This window comes from Cheilinus undulatus, linkage group 12 (assembly GCF_018320785.1).
Source record: "Cheilinus undulatus linkage group 12, ASM1832078v1, whole genome shotgun sequence".
In the NCBI taxonomy this organism is placed as follows: domain Eukaryota; kingdom Metazoa; phylum Chordata; class Actinopteri; order Labriformes; family Labridae; genus Cheilinus; species Cheilinus undulatus.
In genome coordinates this window covers 17,076,426-17,094,597 of record NC_054876.1, presented here as the reverse complement: position 1 = coordinate 17,094,597, position 18,172 = coordinate 17,076,426, and the positions used below count along the sequence as shown (strand labels likewise).

General features: G+C 38.1%; 1 protein-coding gene across 2 annotated transcripts; it reads right to left on the bottom strand.

Annotated features, from left to right (window-relative positions):
* Nucleotides 1–1,476: 1,476 nt before the first annotated feature.
* Nucleotides 1,477–18,117, bottom strand: eral1 (Era-like 12S mitochondrial rRNA chaperone 1). 2 transcript variants are annotated; one of them, XM_041801581.1, is made up of 11 exons: nucleotides 17,910–18,117; nucleotides 14,346–14,504; nucleotides 14,092–14,219; nucleotides 13,908–13,985; nucleotides 13,778–13,824; nucleotides 13,624–13,685; nucleotides 13,362–13,474; nucleotides 10,138–10,443; nucleotides 9,385–9,534; nucleotides 5,444–5,524; nucleotides 1,477–1,988 (listed from the first exon to the last, which is right to left on the bottom strand). In XM_041801581.1, exons 1-11 carry the CDS (start codon nucleotides 18,016–18,018, stop codon nucleotides 1,866–1,868), a joined length of 1,356 nt encoding a protein of 451 aa, XP_041657515.1. In that variant the 5' UTR covers nucleotides 18,019–18,117; the 3' UTR covers nucleotides 1,477–1,865. The 2 variants fall into 2 exon arrangements, with proteins under 2 accessions (XP_041657515.1, XP_041657516.1); XM_041801582.1 differs by having other exon boundaries at nucleotides 18,049–18,104.
* Between the last annotated feature and the right edge of the window lie 55 nt (nucleotides 18,118–18,172).

Below are 18,172 nucleotides of genomic sequence, written 5' to 3'. Positions count from 1 at the left end.
CATCACAGTATGCTAATGAGCTGAAGGGCCTTTAAGTGCAGTAGCCCAGCATGCAGAGCAGATAGGAGACTTTGGACGAGACATAGACAACGACAAGATTTAAAACATGAACGTGTGACGGGAAGTGTCAGGAAGACGTGAGAGGTGACCCTGAGAGACTTCAAGGTGAGGTGAGGAAGCTTTTACTTTACTCTTTTTTAACATTAACACTGTTTTAAAAATAGCATTTTAATAAGACTATCTTTGGTCGACCTTCTCTGTATGCATCACTAATGACTCATTTTCCTTTGCCTTTCAGTTTAAAAGCTCAGCGGGAGCTCGCTGCTCTGGCTGTTATGTCTTGTGCCCTGGACAGGATATCATCTTATACTGTAAGTTCATTAAAGAGACACTACAGTATAGATGATGTACTATCCAGGGTGTCATTCGTCCTCAGCTCACATCCACTGTTATCTGGACGCACGCTGCAGAGGAGGGCCGTCAAACCGTTACCATTACTGAGTTTTAGTAATGGTAAGGGTTATACGGCCCTCGCTCAAACTCATCTGGACCATGAAGAGGAAGAATGATGTGATATTTATGAGCTTTATGAGGATGTTTTTTTTTAAATGTACCTGTAAATTTATGTTAAATAAAGCTTATGGCTCTGAAACAAAAGTGTGTGTCATTTATTTGGTAAAAAAATAATCTAAAGCAGGGTGTCAACGTTTTAAATATCTTGTGTTTGAAGGATTACTTTAATGTGCTGGCTGACGTACATCAGCCTGAATATTTTCAAGCAGCAGTTGGCTTGTCTAAGTGGTGATCTCTGCTGCGTAACCGGCTTGTCTAATCACTGGGAAGCAGCCGTCGCAGAGAGCACAGAGAGCTGGAGGGGCTGACACAGCTTCTGTGAGACATTCAAGCCTCCCCCCCTTCCTCTGTCACCCTCGCTTTAGGCCACGAGCTGGTTATTCATCAAGATGCCCCGGATAGAGTAACCGTGGAGTTAACTCACAGGCAGCAGGAATGAATCCAATCACCATTATCTGACCCATTTTAGCATCAGGTTAGTGCTCTATTTTGCCATCCATTAGGGAGACAATTCAGCCCTCGGGGGCAGAGCGCGGCTTTAGAGGAGCCAAAAAAGCAGAGGGAGGGAGTGAGAGAAAGCAGGGGAACAAAAAGTGATAGTAGCAAAGGATGGATGGCCACACTTCAAAGGCAGCGGAGAAGGCTAAAGTGATGTGGGAGTGGAGGGAACAGGGGCGGATGGTACATCAGGGACATCTGAGTGAACATGACTGTGCAGGTTCCACCAGGCGCCAAACGCCCGCCAAGTTAAGAGCACTGAGAGCCAAAGATAAACCATCGGCCTTTTCACCGCTCGCCAAAGCTCCTCAGCCATGAACGCACTGTCAAACTTGTGTCAAAACACGCGTTTGATGAGGGTCTGTGTCATGTTTGTTTCCGAAAATATACCACTGCTAAATAAACTCCAATTATTCATTTAATTTCAATCCTTAGCCTCTTTAAGCTGCTTTTATTTCAATATTTTCTACATTTTATTAATACTGATATGCCAATTTTCTTTAAGGTTATGGGCTCCCCTAACTATTTCCACCGCAATAACACAATCTTCTCTGTTACATCCTCACATAAATATAATGTTTCATGAGTATGCATGAAGAGATCCTGCAGAAAAAGTCTGGAAAGACATTGAATTCAAAGTGATGAATTAATCTATTTCCACCAAGGGGAAAATCTCAGAGGAAGCTCCAGGACTGTGAATGTAACAGCTCCAGTTTTCAGGTCCGTCTTTGCAGAGAAAATCACACAAATAAGTCAGTCTTAGACCAGAAAGAGTTAAAGTCTCTCTATCTTCTTCACTTCCTCAGCTTCACTGACAGCTTCAGCTTCACCTCCTTCAGGAAGACGCTGCTCAGGTCCTCAGCTGCTTCACGGGCCATCCTTGCAACCATCTGACCTGCTGTGCCAATCACCATCCTCTGCAGACATAAGAAAATACAAATAAGGTCAGGAACAACAAAACAAACAAGGCTAATTGGTTATTTTGATTAGATTTTATTCACATGCCATGATCACAAAGTCCCCTACCCTGCTGGGTTTAAAGAAAACCAGCTGGAGTGTTTCAAACATCACGCTCCTTTTATAGCTGGATCTTTAGCATCCTGCCTTCTGTTAGAGGCTTTGCACATAAAATTCTTCTCCTAATCATCCAACCAGAAGTTATCAACATTAATGGAAAACGTTTTTCTATATGTCCTCAAAAATGAGACAGTAAAAGAGAACATGTATCTCTTCTTTGTTTCATCAAACTCAAACCACATCAAACTCAGTCCTCCCCTGTAGTAACGTTAAATCCTTCGCTCTCTAAAGCTAATAGTTAAGTTCTTAAGCATAGCTTTACACAGAGAATTTGTTGTCTAATGGTTGAATTTTAGGTTAGTGAGTCTTCCCTTTATGGAGTGCAGTTTTCTGCACTCCATAAAGAGTTTTTACAAATAAAAGACCACTGTTTACGTTTCATGGATTAATTTTACATAATGAGGGAGAAGGCTTTTTAAGAGAGGCCTTAACACAAACCAGGAAGACCCCTTTTAACAGCTTTTTCTCTCACTATATGAAATTCATCCATGAAACCAAAACAATGGCTATGTTTTTAGTAAATACACTTATAGAGTGAAGTTTTAATTTAAGCTTGTAAAGCAGATAGATTGGCTGTCATCAGGTAGATCCATCCTTTTCAAAGCTCCAGTCTGAAATGATTGTACTAAGTCTGAGAACAAAACGGACCAATCAGTATTATTTGAGGAGAATGAGGCAGTAGCTACTGTCGGGGTTTGGTTGTACTAGAAGCTAATAGCAATAGCTGCTGCTGCTGGTGTAGCATTTAGCTTGGATGTAGCTACATTTTAGTGGCAGTGTTATCAGAACTGGACAACATTTCTTGATAAAATAAAGAGCAAAGAGCACCACTGAAAACAGGTGGGGTTTAGTTGTGCTGTGAGCTGGTATATACAATGGCAGCAGCCACTGTGGTGATTACCTTGGATGTAGCTGAAGTATAGCAGAAGTTTAATCAGAACTGGGCCAAAGTTTTTTAGTAAGACAAGAGTAGAGAGCCACACTGAAAGCTTCTCTTGGCAAAGAAGATGTTTTGTCACTTCGTCCAGCCTCAGCATGAGGCAAACAAAATTTGCCTTTCATACAGCAGCGCCCGCCTGTCTAGCTCAGGTTGCTAGCAAAGCTGCAAATGCCTACTACCTTATTTTGTCTTGTCACTCTGTTTAGCCCATGAAAGACCGAACATTCATCCAATCACCTTCCAAGAATTTTTTTTAAGTCGTGCCCTTCCCAGATGCTTTGTATCTGAGATTTCAGCAACAGTTTATGTTTCCTTTATGTAGTGAAAACGATAAATAAGTTGTGTCTGTTAAGCTAATTATTACTCTGGCCTTTAATACTGTAAGTAATATATGTGAGGTCATGTAAGTACACAACCAACAATAAAAAAATAACATATATGGAGTTATCATTTTAAAATGTAGACATTTCCTTACAAAAATCCTGCATACTGCACCTTTTAAAGACATACATTCAGACTCAGGTCCCTGTGGTAAAGTAACCTAAGTGTAGGTTTAACAACTTGAGGACATTTAATGATTTTGAGGAGTCAGAATCAAAGCAGCAAATTTAAGCACATTCATCCACAAAAACTCTTAAAAAGGTCTTTTATGTAAATCTAACCACTGCATCCATTCACTGAACTAAACCAGTGCCCCAGATGTATTTTTGACGATTACTTATTTCAGTTTTAAAAAACCTTATAATTAAAAGTATTTATACTGAGGATTTCTACAAGGTTTGTTTGATCTCTCAAACTCGAATCATTTTGCAAAAACATGAAAAGCCGGACCTGAATCACTCATAGATAAAAACTGGATTTCTTTAGTCAGTCATCCCTGTGATTTTGAAGACATCTTCATTTCTGTAGTTGGTCCTGAATTGAAGGTAAAAGCTGTGGAGTCATGTCGGTCCATTCAGAGGTCATCAGCCTTGAAGCGTTTCAGCTCCATAGATGGAGCTTCAAATATTCTTTGCCATCAAATATGCATGGTTCAGAAAGGCTGCTCAAATATTTAAAAGGTAAAAGAGACAAGAAAAGAGGAATCTGGAGGCATGAGTGAGTGGTAAATAAATTTAAGACACCATCAGAGAGGCTACAGGTGTCTGAGAGACTTCACTGTGATCAAACACATGCTCCGCACCTTGTACTAGTCATCCGTTGTATGTCTTTTATTTACTCTGTGCTGAATTCATATGACATCTAAGGAACTAGGAAAGCACTCAGAGAGCGCAGACCTCTGCCATCAACCCTATCTCCCAATAGTGAAGAATCCTTGAAAAACATTCCTGGATCCAGACGGTGATCACTCCCAAAATCTAATTCGCCGATTACTCCCTCCCCGGTGGGATGCAGACATGGTGAGGCACAGCACTGGCTTCGCTACGTGTGGACTGTCATGGCGCAAGCACCTATGGTCTCACCAGACGACTGGAAGTCATGGCAGAGGGTGAATATTCCTCTATTCCTCCCAGCATTGTGAGTATTCTCGCTACAATTCGCTGTCTTTCTCTCTGTTGTGCTCCGACTCATCTCCTCGACTGGGCGTGTCTTTCAAACTCTATAAAGTCCAAAGCTTTGAATAAGTTACTCATGTCCGCCATCTCCTGGTGTAAAGTGGTAACAGCACAGACCTCTGCCATTAGCCCTATCTCCCAATAGTACAGAATCCTTTAAAAAATTCCTGGATCCAGATGGTGATCTGGATCAGTCCCAAAATCTAATCAGTTCTTCCTTATGGCATTTCTGACATTTCCTGAAAACTTCATGAAAATCTGTCCATAACTTTCTGAGTTATGTTGCTAACAAACTGATAAACAAACAAACGAACAAATGAACAAACCCACCCGATCACATAACCTCCTTGGCGGAGGTAATAATAGGACAAGAAATTCATTTTTGCCTTAGACCTTTGATTATATAAAGGCCTTTTGGGGATTTCAAGACATATTTACTTGGTATTTGTAGCCAAAGGGGATAAAAAAAAATCCTTCCCCGTAGTTGGCTTTTTAAAACAGCCTTGGATGCAAAACTAATGCACTCAAATCTCAATTCTCTATTTCTTTAGATAGAGAATTTAATAAGCCTAGACTGTAATCATTGCACTTTTCCAGCAAAGTCACAGAAAACATAAAAATATCAAAGGTAGATTTAACAATACAGAATGAAAAGCGCAAACATCATAAATACTATACTAACCCAAAACTACAAATACAGCACACATAGGTATTTACAGAGCTCATATTTAATGCACAGACCCATTAGATCCTTTACAAGACTCGCATCCAAAGCCATAAGAGAGCAGAGAGCACTTACCATGTGGGTTTCTTTCTTCACGTAAAGCTTCACAGAAATACTGAGGTCTCCGTCTTCTCCTTCATGCCAGAGTTCAATAGACTGAAAGCAGCAGAGACATTCAAATATAAACTTACATATCAAGCAGGAGAGGTCAAAAAAGAGTAGAGTAGCCCTGAGGAGAAGCTTTTAGCTGGTGCTTGAGAGCAGTGGCCATCTCAGAATTTTACAAGTCTTTCTAAAGTTGCTTGGAGTTTAACATGACTAATGACTGTTTGAAGGATTTATGCTGCAGGGTGAAGCAGATGGTGCAAGGGAATTTCTGTAATGTGTAGAACTTCCTTTTGCTAGGTATTGGTGAGGTGGCTAAATTGGTCCTCCTCATTAAGAATCACAGCGATTTCCCATTCCTTTCAACAGTCATGTGTGTCTGCATCAATTCGAACTTGCACATGATGAGCCTCTAATCTACTTCAGACAAGGGTTTTATTTATCAGTGACACATTTACTTTCTGCTTCTTTAAAATAGCAATGCACCACCATTGCTGACAAACCCCAGCATGCCTCACTTTAGAACAAGCAGCTACTTGGAGACACAGTAGGTGCTTTACTACCTTGGTAGTGGCCATGAAGATTAAAATCACACAGTCTAGTTTTTGCTTTTTAGTTCCTGTGTTGTTAATTTGTCAGACATGAAAATAATAGGCAGGGCTAAGCAACACTAGCTGATGACTTCAGCTCTACAAAAAAGGAGCAGTTCATTGATGCCATCTCGGATTCAATGATGCATTTTAAGTCCAAGATATTGTCTCACTTTGTAGTGGAGTGGAAAAGAAGTTCCCGCTGCTAGGCAGGAGAGCCCTCGCCAATCTTCCCTTTAGCAACATCCCACCTGCATGAGACGGGTTTTTTCTGCTGTTGCCTCAGTCAAGAAAAAATACAGAAAAGCTAGACACTGACAATGAACCAAGAGTGTCATTCTCACAACTTCATTCAGGACCTGAGAAGATCTGTAGCACAAAACAAACCCCCAGTAGTCACTGAAAGTTTTTATTTTCAGGGAATCATTCATCTTCAGAGGGTCCAATTTCTAAAACTCTATCTAAACGGATGGTTGTTGTTATTCCTAACAGATTTTGAGGTTCATTGTAAATTTTTAGAAAGTAGGCATTTGATGGCAAAAATTGTGACTGACAGTGTTTTTGTCATATGTTTATACAGTCATGGACGAAAATATTGGCACCCCTGGAATTTTTCCAGAAAATATACCATTTCTCCCAGAAATTGTTGCATTTACAAATGTTTTTGGTATACACGTGTTTATTTCCTTCATGTGCATTGGAACAATACAAAAAATCTGAAGAAAAAAGACAAAATTGACATAATTTTACACAAAACTCAAAAAATGGGCCGGACAAAATGATGAGCACCCTTTTAAAACTGTGGGTAAATCATTTTATTTCAAGCATGTGATGCTCATTTAAACTCACCTGTGGCAGTAACAGGTGCTGGCGATATAACAATCACACCTGAAGCCAGTTAGAATGTATGAAAGTTGACTTAACCTTTGTGTTGTGTGCCTGTGTGTGTCACACCAAGAATGGAGAAGAGAAAGAAGAGCCGAGAATTGTCTGAGGACTTAGGAAGCAAAATTGTGGAAAAATATGAGCAATCTCAAGGTTTCAAGACCGTATCCAGAGATCTTGAAATTCCTATGTCCACTGTGTGTAATATAATTGAGAAGTTTATAACCCATGGTACTGTGGCTAATCTCCCTGGACATGGATGGAAGAGAAAAATTGATGAATGCAACGCAGGATAGTTGGAATGGTGGATAAACATCCTCAGTCAACTTCCACACAAATTCAGGCTGTCCTGCAGACTCAGGGTGCAAAAGTGTCAGCTCGGACCATACGTCATCATCTGAATGAGATGAAGCGCTATGGCAGGAGACCGAGGAGAACCCCACTGCTGACAAAGAGACATAAAAAAGCCAGACTGGAGTTTACAAAAATGTACCTGAGTAAGCCTCAATCCTTCTGGGAGAACATTTTGTGGACAGATGAGACTAAGGTAGAGCTTTTTGGAAAAGCACGTCATTCTACTTTTTACAGAAAACAGAATGAGGCCTACAAAGAAAAGAACACAGTACCTACAGTCAAACATGGTGGAGGTTCAAAGATGTTTCGGGGTTATTTTGCTGCCTCTGGAACTCGGTGTCTTGACTGTGTGCAGAAATCATGAAATCTGGAGACTATCAAAAAATTTTGGGCCACAATGTAGGGCCTAGTGTCAGAAAGCTGGGTCTGCATCAGAGGTCATGGGTATTCCAGCAGGACAATGACCCGGAACAAACCTCAAAAAGCACCAAGAAATGGTTGGAGACAAAGCACTGGAGAGTTCTGAAGTGGCCAGCAATGAGTCCGGATCTAAATCCCATAGAACACCTATGAAGAAATCGCAAAACTGCTGTTGCAAGAAGCACCCTTCAAATCTGAGAGATCTAGAGCAGTTTGCAAAAGAAGAGTGGTCCAAAATTCCAGTTGAGAGGTGTAAGAAGCTTGTTGATGGTTATAGGAAGTGATTGGTTTCAGTTATTTTTTATGAGGGTGTGCAACCAAATATTAAATTGAGGGTGCCAATAATTTTGTCCAGCCTATTTTTTGAATTTTGTGTAAAATAATGTAAATTTTGTCTTTTTTCTTCAGATTTTTTGTGTTGTTCCAATGCACATAAAGGAAATAAACACATGTATACCAAAAACATTTGTTGATTGCAACAATTTCTGGGAGAAATGGTGTATTTTCTGGAAAAATTCCAGGGGTGCCAATATTTTTGTCCATGACTGTATATTGATGTGTACATTGAGGGGTAGTGGGGCCTAAAAATACTTTTATCTGCCAAAGGGGGGCCAAGCAGAAAAAGTTCGGGAACCACTGGTGTAGCCTATCAGTGGAGCAATGGCTGTATTTAGGGACCTGGTGCTGTATCATATTTGACCAAATGTTAGGGGCTAAAATGCCAGAGTAGGATTTTTGTCTCAGTTGAGCTCTGGAAAGAGGTAAGTGGCAGGTTTTTAAAATTAAGCAATGAGAAAAAAACTGCCCTTTCAATTAAAAAAGTACTGCAATTAATAACCATGATCTGAATATTGAAAAAACACAAGCTTGATTATCATGTTGGCCAAAACTGTGCAGCCCTAGTTGGTCATGAGACTTGAAATATGCTAGCTATGTAAAAAGAAGGTAAAAAAAAACAGCAGCAATACCAACCTTCATCTACACATGACATGACACCAGGATAACTAGCAGTTAGCATCACCTGCTAGACATGCTACACTAGGTTGGTTTGTGTCATCACTCTAAGCACTGAATGATGCTGTATACATAAATTTCCTTCAACTTTAAAGTAATAAATCACAAGCAGCATTTTATGCTTCATTTGTAACAATGTGACCCATACAGCATAACTGATAATGAGGGCTTCAGGCAGTTAATTACAGAAACTGCGGTGCTGATGTTTAATGTTGAAAGCAAAAATAGTTCTTGAAAGTACAAGTAGTAAACTGAAACCAGAATATTATTGTTGCAGGAAAAAGACAGCAAAGGAGACAACAGAGAGGGTCATTTCAAGTTAAAAAAAATCAAACAAAACATTTAGCTCAGTGATTATAAATAGGATATTTTATTTTTCTTCTTGGATCTCTGAGGATGTGGCAAATCTAAGATAAGTTTTTTTAATCCTTAAATCTACCCCTACGCTCTTATCCTCCACAATAAAGAATAGCTGCTGTAGTGAATTCTCTGTATCACATTATGTATTGTATCATGAGGCTGTGGGAAATTCCCAGCCCTAGTGTCTGGTGTGAAAAGCTTTAAAGAAGTCACATGATCAGAGCAGTGAGACATGATGTCAGCTTGTTGTCAGTTCATTGTCACATGACTGTCAGTATCTCTTATCACCTGTGTCATGGAGTAGGGAACCTCCTTGGGCAGAAACTCTAGGAGCTTCTCTCTGATAGTGTTGATACAGATGTCCTCTGGTCTCTGGTCTGTCAGGACCTCGCTGTGGTACTGCCACGAGCCCGGCTTTGCTGCAGTCATAAAGTAGCTCTAAGACAGAGAGATAATGTTTGGTAATGTTCTGCAAATACAACGATAATAAACATCGAAATGGAAAAAACTAATGTGAAACTAGAGCTGTCATATATAAGTAGAAGGAAATGTGAATAAATCACATAAAATGGCTTAAATGTGCAATTATGATAATCTGTTTTTACTTTAGAGAAAGTCACAAAAGGTTGCTGCTGGACTGAACAAGTTTTTGATTTGATAATGACATTTTATTGCTGTTACTTTTTTATTTTTCTCTTCTGTGTTTCTGGATGTTTTTTGTTTTATTTCGGCTTCTCTGTATTTTTGTTTTGCATTAGTTTGGCTTCATCCGTATCTATCATTTTATTGCCATAAGAATATTGAACTTTGAACTAGTCAAGTCTTCTAGTCCTCAACCTTATGGTTAATTTTTTAAAGGAGGAAAAATGTCATTTTAATTTCATTTGCAGTTTCTTTCCCTGTTTTATTTGTTCTGGCATATATTTATGTACCATTATTAAGGTAGAATGATAAAATATGAAACATGCATTTATGTTAAGTATGGAAAAAAAATAATTCTTTACCCAGTTTCCCCTGCTATCAGGATTATCTAAAATGTACCTTCAGCGTTTCGACGTCCTCCTTGTCCACAGATGACAGCATGAAGACGTCCTTGAAGTGAGGCCAGCCCTGCTGACCCCTCAGTGCCTGCAGCTGCTCTTTGCTCAGCACAGAGTTTGAATCAGCGTTGTCCTCAGGCCATGAATCTTCCTCCTCAGGGGAGGACTCCAAGTCATTTAGTGGCATCTTTTCAGCCCATGGAGGCTTTATCACCGGTCTGACCCGTACTTTACTTCCATTCACTACTCCACATGTCAGCTCTGCTGTGATACCTAACAGCCTGTCCTTTGCCTTTACCAGGTCCACCTAAAAAAAAAAAAACAGAGGAAGAACAGGTAACAGCTGAACATATCCTAAAGGTTTATAGTTTTTTAAAGTTCTAGTAGTATCTGTGTAACAAAATTAAATATGGCACTATTTTGTTGAAACACTAAAATGCACGCCAGAGTGTTATACAAGGTGTTTTCATAGTGCATTTCCATGACAGCATCCTAATGAAGCTTTGTCATCATTACACCCTGAGACAATCATAATGATACCATGATGGGGTGATTTTATGTGCTCCTGTTTGTTATTTCACTGTTTTGGCTTTGCAGAAAAGCAAGGGAGCACAGCACAGCAGGACCCCCACATTCACATACAGTGCTGCATTCCCCAGCTGGCTCTGCTGATCCTGTTTTCAAGTCTTTTTTATTGGAAATATACGTGCATAGATTAACAATATGCTTACATAACATATTTCCTTTTTTTGCCCTGTGGTACAATGTATCCAAAGATTTAAGGCATTGAGAAGATGAATGCATGTACAAAACATCACCATAATCAGTCAAAGGTGAGATGAAACATTACTTAATGCATTTGAAAAGAAAAATGCCCTATAAATATTCTCTTCATTGCACTGGGAAAGTAATTCAAATTAGCTTTAGCTTTTTGTTCAGCCCGTTAAGTTAAGCATGCTATGACATTTAAGCTTGAAAACATAAATGTTGGTATAATAAATTCTAATGAAAGCTTTATATTTGTTTTTTTTGTTACACATTTTATTCTTATTCTAATTGTGTGATTAAGGGTGCCTGACAGTTTTTAATAATTTGGTCCTCTGGCAGTCAGAATAAATGAATTTGGTCCTCTTAGTTGCCCATCTCTGCTTTATTTAAACTGCAAAGTTTAAAAAACAACAATCACAACAATCTGCTGTCAGGAAAATTATAAAGCTTTTTGGACAACAGCTTATCTTTCGACTTTAACATTTGTGTTTTCTGTGTTGTCAGTACTATCACCCAGGTGGCTTTGGGCTTAAAAAAAATAAAATAAAGTATCAGTAATGCATGTCAGTAAAATTTTGTCAGTTGATTTGTTTAATCATTTCAAGTTCAGGTTAAATGAAACAATCCTGGCACTTTAAAGAATTATATTAAAGAATGTTCTTTTTAGAGGGGTACTTCAGTATTTTTGATATGGATTTGTATGAGGAACATGCATATGTTGTGCCAAAGTAGAGCTAAAACAAAGAGGTTTAGCAGCAGAAATGTGCATCGCTATAAACGCTTCCAATGTCGGGTACATTTACTAAGTAAATGTTGTTTTATCCAGAATAGAAACTAAGGCAATTTAGTCTAGTTTCTGTGCTGGCACTCCGGCTAGTCTTTCCTTAGAAGGACCACTTAACCAGCATCTACTGTGGTTAATAAACTCACTACTGACAAGAACCTCATACAACCCCACTTCAATAATGCCAAACTATCACTTTAAAAGTGGATCCAAAATGATATATTGTGTAGGGTCCTAATGATGCAATTTGGAGATATGTGATTTAGAAAGGACAAAAAGGCAGAAAAAGAGCAAACAGAAGGGTGCAGCACTTGCAAAGATTTTAATTTTACAAATACAACACCATTTGCAAGCAGTTTGCATTTTCAGTAGGTGTAACAAAACCTGTTTCCTAAACTCCATCTAGTGGCAGTTAATTTGGTTTTAGTCACGTAAGGTGAACTACGGCCAACCAGCACAGGAAACACATGATAAATGCCGTCCTGGGGGTCCAACCACAAAAATCTGAGGCATCAAAACTTTGTTTTCTGCATTGGTGAATTCTTATGCATCTTTTTCTGCCTTTACTGCGCCATTTTAAGATTCTTTTAACTTTTAGTCTCTTTATGACTTTTGTTTTAAGCTTAAACTTCTTTATTTGTGAAACTGGCACCGATTCCCGTCAAGAAAAAGCAATCTCATCTTTATTCGTTTACACACTATTGGATTGTTTATAAACACAGTTTCAACACAGTTTGGTTTATAAAGCCGATCAAAGCTCTTTGGAAATACAATTAATATAGAGGGCGTTTTTTTTTTTTTTTTTTAAATCAAATTGGCAGAATTATTAAGTCATCTCATGGATGCTTGTTAAATTACTCTCCAGTACAGTACATTTACAATACAGCAAAACACACAGACAAGATAAAACACCGCTGCCACTCTAGAATCAGCAGGTTCATAACAAGGTTGTTATAGTTAACTCAAACTAACTGAATAACTAAAACTAGAATTCAAGAATCACTTCAGTTAACTGAAACTAAATAAAAACTAAGCTTTACCAAAAATCTAAAACTAACTAAAACTGTATGGTGCACTTACAAAACTAACTAAAATAAAATAAAAATAGAGACAAAATATCCTTAGATTTGGTCTTTGACACAACCATACTGCCTGGCACCGAGTCTGGGGAGTGTAAAATTGCCTGATCTGATTGGTTAAGACTTCATATAGTGGTAGTTTTATGTCTGGAGTTGTATTCAAACATCATCATTAAATAAATAAATGATAAGTGAAGAGGAACCTGTTTTAATATGTTTTAAATATGTATGACACTCACTCAGCCCTGACATCTATCTGCAAAAAACTAAAACTAACACTAAAACTAATAAAAACCAAACTAAAACAAAGTCTTTATGCAAACTTAAAACTAAACTACACAAACAAACCATCAGTCAAAACAAATAAAAACTAAACTTAAATCTAACGCAGAAAGTGTAAACGAAATAAAAAATAAAAACTAATGAAAAATCCCAAACTATTATAACCTTGGTTCATACTGAGTTTAACACCTATCAATGTCCTGATTGACAACTAAATTCAGGTTAAAAAAATTCTTAAATATGCAAAACTGCAGTAAAAACATCTCTACATTTGATCCTGTGACCATAGTTTCTAATTCAAAAGAAGATTACCTTGTTAAGGACAAGAATAGCAGGGATATCGGGGTGCAGGGTGAGGCATTTGAGCACCTCAAAGTCGAGCTTTTTGCACATCCATCTGTCTGCCACATCCACCATGACCACCACTGACAACAAACACAATTATGGATATAAGACCAGTGAAAACCAGTGCTGTGCTTAATCAAACCAGTGAATCTAATGTATAAAAACAATCAAAATAAAATTACAGCTTGGATGCAGCTAAAAGAAAGCTTGGAGTGAATTTCCACCATACCTAGATCAGCTTCTTTCACTGTGTTCCAGGGATCCACAAGCAAAGACTTCTCCAGCTGGTGTCTATGCAAACAGAGGGTCCAGAACACATGGTAAAAACCCTAAGATATGCGTCTGAATTTCTGAGAATGACATGGATATGAAAAGAAAGGCACCTTCTGACTTTTGATACAGTTGTGAGACCAGGAGTGTCCAGTAAAATCTACAGAAAAATGCATACAAATATTAACTTTAGTCTTTTGAATTGAATTATTTAATCAGACAGAAATGCAAAAAAGCCCTCACTATCTGTGTTTCATCTTCTGTTAGGACCCCGAGGGTTCGTGATCGTGTAGTGTGTACTTTCTTAGAGACTGCAAACACCTTTAAGAAAAAAGAATTGGTCATAAAAGTGAGCACCATTTCCTCTTCAGGAAGACAGGCAAATTACACCGTGAAGGCTTTAAAGTGAGACAGAGAAAACACAGACCTTTCTGCCGAGGAGCTGATTGGTCAACGTTGACTTCCCAGTGTTTGGAGCACCTATAATAGCCACTTTTAAAACCTTTGGATTGTCCGGTTGATCTGGTTGTCTCAGTAGCAAAGACAGCTGTTCACCTGAAAACGCAGAAACATAAGACAGACCAGGAAAAAAAATAAGTGACAGCAGTGACAAAAAGGAAGCAGAGTAGGAGCGAATAGAGGATTCAGGGATGTAAATCTCTGAGGCAGTGGTCTGATTACCGCTGTTGGGTGGAACTGAGGCTGGATGGCGATAAGCGCTGCCGTCTGCCTCAAGTGCTTTGCCTTTCATCAGTCTGCTGAGAAAAACCTCTGAAGATATAAAACATGCAGGAGTGAAGTTGAGTCCCATCCTTCCTCCTCGGCTGCAGGGAGCACATCCTGTAAAGACAAAGACATCTATGTCACTCCTCTGTCAGCAGGACTGCAAAGTCACTGACCATTTCTGTTTACATGAATGCTAGATTCAACAGGTTTACAATTCAGATCATCATTTAATATTGCTTCATAAAGATATAATACATTACAGGGTGGTTAATTTGATTGTCAGCTTTAAGTAGTCCTGTATGAATCACAGTAAATCCTTTATTAAAAACTTTAGTTCCAGCTATTCAAAATATTAAGGTCAATTTTGTATCCCTTGTCCTTGGAAGTTATTTAACACTTTTGTAAACTGCATGTTGAAAAAGTAGTTTCCAAAGACATTTTGATGCCCTAAAATAAAGCTTTCAGGTCAAAGAAAAGCACTAATATTTGTAAAGCAAAGAGAAACTCTCCCCTGCAGATGAATGTAGAAATATCCCATCTGTGGTAAATTCAGCATATATAACACTGTCAAAGGTAAACGTAAAAAAAAAAAAAAAAAAAAAGCATAAAAAATTAGAAGGAGGGGAGTATGGTAAGAGCCAAGCCAGTGATGGATTTTTAAAGCTGATACTGACACAATCCATGAGAAAGGAAGCTCAAAGAGGACTAATACAGCAGTCAATTTGGTGAATTTAAATTAAAGCTTTTTTCCTTTGGACCAAAATGAATCTGAAAATATACGTCAATGGCTGTTAATGTAACCCTAACTCCTGAAAAGTAGGATGTTGTGTGAAATGAAAATAAATCACAAGGTGAAAATTTCATCAGGAATAGCACACCAACAACATAACAAATGTTGAAAGGGAGATATTTTTGGTAAAATTCTATGCCCATTTCAATTTTGATGCTTTTTTTTCCTACACAATGTCCCATTTTTACAAGAAATACGGTGTTGCAAATCTAGCTCCACAGAACTGTTTCAAACCAGTGGTTCTCAGCTGGTAGGTCAGGGCACAATAGTTGGTCATAGAGCTGTTTTCAGGGGGTCAGGATTTTGAACCCTGAAAAAAATGCATCAAAAGGCTAAGCTGTACAGAGGTCCTATGCAGACAAAAACCCATGCATTTTATTTTACTGAGTTTTCTTGTGACAAGTAGGCTATGTCTATTTCTCTAAACTTCAATTTACTAATTTCCATTACTTTTGTTAACAAATTTTTTTTTCCAAAGAAAATGAGGTAATTCTTCCTAAAATTAACACAATTTTCATACTATCTTGGAGAAATTGATTAAAATAAAATGTACTCTTGCATGTCCTTCTGTAATGTTTGGCTTTTCAAACATTTTGTCCTCCCTCTTTGTTCAGTCATGTTTGGTTCTATCCCATGCCCAAACTGCCATATTTTTAATTGTATAAATTCCAGTGGTAGAAGTTTAGTTTAGTTTAGTTTTGTTTTTGGTTAGTGATTCTCAAAAGGAGGTGTTGATGGGGTCCTGATGTTCAACAAGTTGAAAACCACTGTTTTAAACAGTATGAGACATCGTGAACTATTTAGACTGCAGACCACCATCTGAAATACATTTTTATGTGAAACACACATTCCTGGGAGCCTTTGGCCTCATTCACCAACTGTCCTTAAGAAGTTGTTTTTCTTAAAGACTTAGGCACTTTTTAAGAGGATTCTGACATTCACCAGAGTTTTTTTTTAACACAGATTTGTTCTTAGCCAAGAACAAAATCTAAGAACGCTCTAGAGCAGTATTTCCCAACCATTTTTTCTTGGAGCTCCCCCTTCATGCACCTAAGATAAGCAGGACCACCTCCCCAAGACCCAAGGGAGAAGATGAAGTGACACATTGCTGTTAAAAATCCACATCGATTATAATTGTTTCACTGCTAAATCCCTAAAAAAGGCTATGCATGCTTTTCTTATAAAAAAAAACCCTTTGTATAAACTACTTAATTACTGCTTTATCATGTTTTTAGTCAATATTTGCAAAATTTAATTTTGGCAGCCTCAGAGAAGACAGAGTCTAAGTGCATTGCTGCCCCCCTGGGGGGGTCCTGGACCCCAGGTTGGAAACCAATGCTTTAGACCACTCTTACAATTATTTTAATCCTGATATGACAGGATAAAATGTTAAATTTTGCAGTCATTATTTATATTATAGATTAAGAATAACAATAAAATAAAAGTTTTGATTATATTTTACTGCATTTTTCTATCAATTTACCACCTACAATTAAATTAAATGCACAAAAAGATGAGTTTAACATCATCAAGAAAGAATGTTAATGTGCAGTATTTAACTCTACTACAAAATGTTAAATTATGAATACAAATTTAGACATTGTGTGTATGCTTTTTTGTTAGACATTAATTTAAAATGAAAAACTATCATCACACACAAGTGTTTGCATGTGCTGTTTAAATGTGGCATCATATCAAAGCACCTAGAGTGGCTCCTTTTCACTGTCTGAACCACTGATGTCATCTAATCAATGTGTTTGTTGCATACATTTAACATTCACTACTAGTGCTAAAATAGAATTAAATCTTCCTCTTTTGGTGTCATTTGGAACAGCACTGTGTCCACTTTAGGGCTATCCAACTATTTCTTGTGAATGTTCTTATAGTTTAATTTGGACATTACTGACATCTTACTACTTCTCACTCCTGTGTACCTTTTGTGTTTGCGCACTGCCTTGCAGTCTCATGCCCTTATATGGGCATATAGGGGGAATTTGTCTATGCTAATTAGGAGCAATATGTAGTGTTTCCAGCTTAAGAGCACCCGGCATTCATTAATTTAAGAACACAGGTGAGACAATTCAGTGAAAGAATGTGTTATGAATCCCATGTAAGTTTGAAATTTTCTTCAAAACAAACTTCAGAAAAAATCTGCAGATACTGGTGAATGTGGCCCATTGAACTCATGAAGACTGAGCATACTCAGACCTTCTTCTAAAGCAGCCTTAGCCTTCTTTGATAAATAATACTAGCATATATGCCTAATAGGCCCATATCAGCCCAGTAACATGGGTTATGTATCTGTCGACGTGACCAAACGTTCTAGGGTAGCTTATAAACATGGCACATTTCATATGAGATCTCTTTTATATACCAACAAACAGAAAATGATACTTCATATGTAGTGGCCCATTCACTCCCCATATGTTATCATTAATTTAACGTTACTTTATCGGGTCATGTTTATCAGTCAATAAACAGTATCAGAAGACTGACATGACTTTGAGTGAAGATAAAAGTGGCATTACACCTTTACGTTCAGTTAGACACATATTTCAGCTGTGAAGCTGTACAGATTTTACAGTCGATACTCCAAAACGACTATCACAGTCACATAATGTCTCTAATTATATACCACACTATTTATCAGATACTTAAATGCTCGTTTGTAAAATAAACTCATATTAATGTAGAGGATAAACCAGTTCATGATCTGGTGCCTCACTGACCTGCCGTTAATCGTGACGCACTTTCCTGTCGCGCGGAGATAACGGCTCGTGCAGAACAGAGGGCGGAGTCTCTGAAGACCCGGGCACACACTCTGAGAGCCATTGACATTAAATATAAGTTAAATGTTATAAATCTTACTGAATAGCGCTATTTAAAGTCTCAGAGGTGGACTGCTGTTTACATTCACATTGTCCGCAGGGTGCCACCATGTTGGTTTGACCAAAGAAAAACATTTTCCGGTCTGAAGAGCGTCCCTACCGAA